At 34.1% G+C, this 4,599-nt stretch overlaps 1 protein-coding gene across 4 annotated transcripts; it reads left to right on the top strand.

The window, feature by feature from the left end:
* On the top strand, positions 1-4,362 carry LOC107604780 (hydroxyisourate hydrolase). Of its 4 annotated transcripts, XM_016306470.2 has the most exons (13): positions 1-279; positions 346-409; positions 1,179-1,234; positions 1,388-1,463; positions 1,590-1,661; positions 1,745-1,832; positions 1,972-2,233; positions 2,410-2,525; positions 2,602-2,822; positions 3,087-3,115; positions 3,388-3,475; positions 3,578-3,668; positions 3,959-4,362. In XM_016306470.2, exons 1-13 carry the CDS (start codon positions 100-102, stop codon positions 4,203-4,205), a joined length of 1,590 nt encoding a protein of 529 aa, XP_016161956.1. In that variant the 5' UTR covers positions 1-99; the 3' UTR covers positions 4,206-4,362. The 4 variants fall into 4 exon arrangements, 3 of the variants coding, with proteins under 3 accessions (XP_016161956.1, XP_016161957.1, XP_020960394.1); XR_002349130.1 differs by lacking the exon at positions 3,388-3,475 and having other exon boundaries at positions 3,959-4,339; XM_016306471.2 differs by lacking the exon at positions 1,590-1,661.

The following is a 4,599-nucleotide window of genomic DNA, read 5'->3' as shown; positions in this document are numbered from 1 at the left end:
AAAAAACAAAATACAAAATTAGCATATGACCATATGTAGTTGCAAAGATAGCAGGATTGATCCAGAAAAACACACACACTAACATAGTCACATAGATAGATGATGAAACCAGAACCATGTTTGGGTTTGATGAGCATTAATATTGCTTTGAAGCTCACCCTTTTACTATTATTATTGCTGAACTTTGTGGGTATGAGTTTAGTTCTTAGTGCTGATGACTATAACAGAAATGACTTCCCAACTGATTTTGTCTTTGGTTCAGGCACTTCTGCTTATCAGGTACTTCATCTTAATTAACTTTTTCATTAATATAATTAATATTAATATATGATTGTATTTATATAGTGGGAAGGAGCTGTTAATGAAGATGGAAGAACTCCTAGCATTTGGGATACTTATGCACATGCTGGTAAGTTTCTTCTTTTGCTCTTGCTTTTCTCTTTGTTCATGTAATTAATTTTGGAGTCATGGTTTATCATATTGGTTGTCAATTTATCATGGGAGTTAATAAATAATATTGGATTTTCCCTGCTAAATATGGACTACAGTACAAAAGGTAACAGATATTATTAATATACATATATTCCAAGTTAATACTCAAATTGGTTCCGAAGTTACACTTGCACTTTGATCTGGTCTACAAGTCTACAAAGTTTCAATTTACTCAATTTGGTCCACAAACTTGACATCCGTGACTTACACTAGTCCAATCGAGTAAATCGAAACTTCGAATACTAGATTGAGTCGCGAGTGTAATTTCAAGGACCAGTGTGAATATTAACTCCAGATATTCCCACATTTGTCCTTGCATATTAACCAAGCCAACCCGACGAGAGCCTAGTGATTGATTCCACGGTTTGAACCATTGATCTTGAGGTTACATGAAGACAACTCAACTGTTACACCAAGGCCTCCTTCCTATTTTTAACGATACTGTGAAAAAAAATAAGTAGTCTAGCATACATATGTTAATGTATCTAACAAAATCTTTATATCATTCTTAAGCCACATTTTATTGGAGGGAAAAAGTTGATGACCAATTATTGGCATTATGAATCAATTTTCCTTAAGTGGGAATCAGTTATGAGAAACTGGTAATACTAATACACAGCCAGGAAAAAAAAAACTAATCAAATTATTTGTTGGGCTCCCACATTAACAATTTCAGTGAAAAACAGGGTTTGTGCATGGAGATAATGCAGATATAGCCTGTGATGGCTACCACAAATACAAGGTCAATAATACATTAATACTCTTCTCTTCCATTATTTGCATACATTGTGGTTTTTTACTTTTATAATTTGTGGAAAATTGATTATATGCACATAATGTGTTTGAGGAAATGCAAAATGGAGTTTCAAATGTTTCTGATAATTTTATGTTGCAGGAAGATGTGAAACTCATGGTGGAAACAGGCCTTGATGCCTATAGGTTATCCATTTCTTGGTCAAGATTGATTCCAAGTATATAATACTCCTAACTCAACCTTGTGTTTTTAAATAGAAACGTTGAAATTTATTTGATGTTCAGTATTATTTTCTATAGTAAAGCCTTTGAAAAATGCCTTTTCCTTCTTTCTTTCTTCCCAGATGGTAGAGGACCCATCAATCCCAAGGGATTGCAATTCTATAACAATTTCATCAATGAACTCATTAGCAATGGTAAGTATGATGAGTTTTCTTAATTTGAAATACCATGTATTGCTACTTCTTCAACTGATATGTTCCTTCTTTCCATTGAGCAGGAATCCAACCACATGTAACACTGCACAATTTTGATCTTCCACAGGCACTCGAAGATGAATACGGAGGATGGGTTAGTCCTAAAATCATGTATGTTCATGAACCCTTGAACATAGTGTTGTTCGAATTAATCAGTGAAACTCTTTTGCTTAGGACAGAATTGCTTATTTTACAACCGTAGAAAGAACTGAGAAATATGAATTTAAAAATCACTTGAATGTGAATGCAGAAGAGACTTCACAAACTATGCAGATGTGTGTTTCAGAGAGTTCGGTGACAGAGTCTTATATTGGAATACTGTGAACGAGCCGAATGTCTTCACCATAGGTGGTTATGACGAAGGAACAACCCCACCTACACGATGTTCGCCCCCATTTTGCAAGAAATATAACAGCAGTAGGGGTGACTCCACAACCGAGCCTTACTTGGCAGTTCATCATATTTTGCTATCACATTCTTCAGCTGTGAGATTGTATAGAAGAAAGTATAAGGTATATAGTGTATTTACTTGTTGCAAAGGAAAAAGCTTTGACTTAGTTACTTATACCAACTCTTAATTGAAGTTCATAGTCTTTCTATATTGAATTTAGAATATTCTTCCACATATAGAAACCTTTCTTGGGGCAAAGAATGTTCATGATTCTATAGAGGCTAAGTTATATTGCAGGACAAGCAACATGGGTTTATTGGCATTGCAGTCTATTCATTCGGTTTCATTCCTGCAAATGATACAGATGAAGACTGGGCAGCCACTCAAAGAGCTCGCGATTTTTTCATTGGTTGGTAAGTTAGAGACCTTATATTATGTGGTTTTTCTCTTCAAAACTGTAGACTCGTTGATTTTTAATTTATTCTGCAGGATTTTGGGACCCTTGGTGCACGGAGACTATCCCATTTCCATGAAGACTAATGCAGGTTCCAGAATTCCAACCTTCTCAGACCGCGAATCTGCACAGTTGAAGGGTTCATGTGACTTTATAGGCGTGATATTTTACGACAACCTTAATATCACAGACAATTCTATCGCACTGAAGAGGAATCTGCGAGACTATGACACAGACATGGCAGCACAGCTGATCTGTATGTATTTCATTATGTTTAAGGATAATCAATTTCGAATAAGATTGGACCTGGTCACATGAGCATGCTGTACCAATTGCATTCCACACATATTTACAACTATCATTCTGAATATAGAATTTTCTCGTCTCTTATCATGGATCCTAACAGTTTCCATTAAATTTAACTTCCATATCATTTAGCACCTTACCCTCCAATAATTTACACCTTAGTAATTGGGGGTAGCAAGTTTAAATAACTAACCACCTTTCCTGATTTTGGCAGTTGGACCGGCCTTGTTTTCGAATGAAGAGGTAAATGTTAAAATTAACAAAAATGCTATTCGTACACCAAAATCAGTCACCAATGTATTTGTATATAAATACATGTGTGGTTTAATTTATTTTTAATGTGCATTTGTATTCTAACATGTATTTTATACTGGTAGTTGACTTTAGTGATTGATTTTGGTGTATACGTAGCATAGTCCTAAAATTAAAACATACTGTAGTTATTCTTCTAAACTTGTTGGTTCACTTATTTAGATTACTTAGTTGCATAACTACACGGCATTACCTTTATTCAGTACCCTGTCACACCATGGACTTTACGTGAAGAGCTGAATATCATGAAGATCCTTTATGGCAATCCTCCCATATTCATATATGAAAATGGTCTCTCTCTCTTTCATATATTAGTTCAGCAACGGGGTGAATGCAAATTATTATAATACGTTGTGCCACTGGTAAAGTGTGATAAATGGCTTGTTTTGTTAGGTCAACGGACACCAAGGAATTCATCACTTCAAGATGTGAAAAGGGTGGAATACTTGCATGGATATATTGGTGCTGTGCTTGATTCCATAAGGTAACGCAGTTGCTGGTTTTTTATGGTTAAAAAAATAGAATTGAGAACTTATTTTTCTTATGAGTTACTACTCTATTTAGCTTATTTAAAAAGTTAAAAATAGACTTTTCAAAATTTTGATTACATAATATGTGAAAACTGATTTTTGGCTAACGAGTTACCTTAAAGTGAGCCGATTCAGCTCGAACCAGATTAGTTGGATTCTGAATTAGATCCTCATAAAAGGAAACTACCTATGCTTTTCTATGTGTTAATAATTTTCTCATGTAATCCCAAATTTTTCTTCTCAGAGATGGATCAAACATAAAGGGATACTTTGCATGGTCTTTCATGGATGTATTTGAGTTATTGGATGGGTATAATGCAAGCTTTGGCCTGTACTATGTTGATAGGGATGATCCAAAGTTGAAGAGATACCCAAAACTCTCTGCAGAATGGTATGGGAATTTCTTGAAGGGTGGAAACACCTCTGGTGTTGGAGCCATTGAACTAGAGAAAGATTCATCCCTTGTTTCCATTGGCCGTTTGTCTCAATAGCCACTTGAACTTGTTTATATATATAGGAGTTTCATCTGCTCATGCAGTTATGCTTAAATTTCACAAATAGATATGGATTTCCCAAAACAAATAATCATTGTGTGTGGACTCTGTTCCTTTTCCCTTCTTAGTTCCTACCTAAATTTTCTCTTTTTTTCTTATGCATAAATAATATTTGTATTATTTTATATACACACCTTTCTTTTATAATATAAAAGACAGATTTTTTTTTATATTTTCTCACCTTTTATCAATCAGTTTTAATATTAAAAGTTGAAGGTGTACAAGAGACTCAGAGAGATGCACAAAAGTAATGCATATAACATTTTTTTATAAGTTTAAAGTTTAGGATATAATTATATAATTAAATTTTTTAAATGTTTAATTAAGTAGA

Source organism: Arachis ipaensis, chromosome B06, assembly GCF_000816755.2.
Source record: "Arachis ipaensis cultivar K30076 chromosome B06, Araip1.1, whole genome shotgun sequence".
Lineage (NCBI taxonomy): Eukaryota > Viridiplantae > Streptophyta > Magnoliopsida > Fabales > Fabaceae > Arachis > Arachis ipaensis.
Note: the sequence above shows the minus strand (reverse complement) of the source record. Positions and strands in the feature narration are given on the sequence as shown.

Excerpts from the sequence above, each read along its gene's own strand:
- LOC107604780 (XM_016306470.2), top strand. The coding sequence starts at position 100 with ATGATGAAACCAGAACCATGTTTGGGTTTGATGAGCATTAATATTGCT. Across the intron at positions 2,526-2,601 it reads CGCGATTTTTTCATTGGTTG|GATTTTGGGACCCTTGGTGC; the intron begins GTAAGTTAGAGA and ends TTTATTCTGCAG. Across the intron at positions 3,116-3,387 it reads CCTTGTTTTCGAATGAAGAG|TACCCTGTCACACCATGGAC; the intron begins GTAAATGTTAAA and ends ACCTTTATTCAG.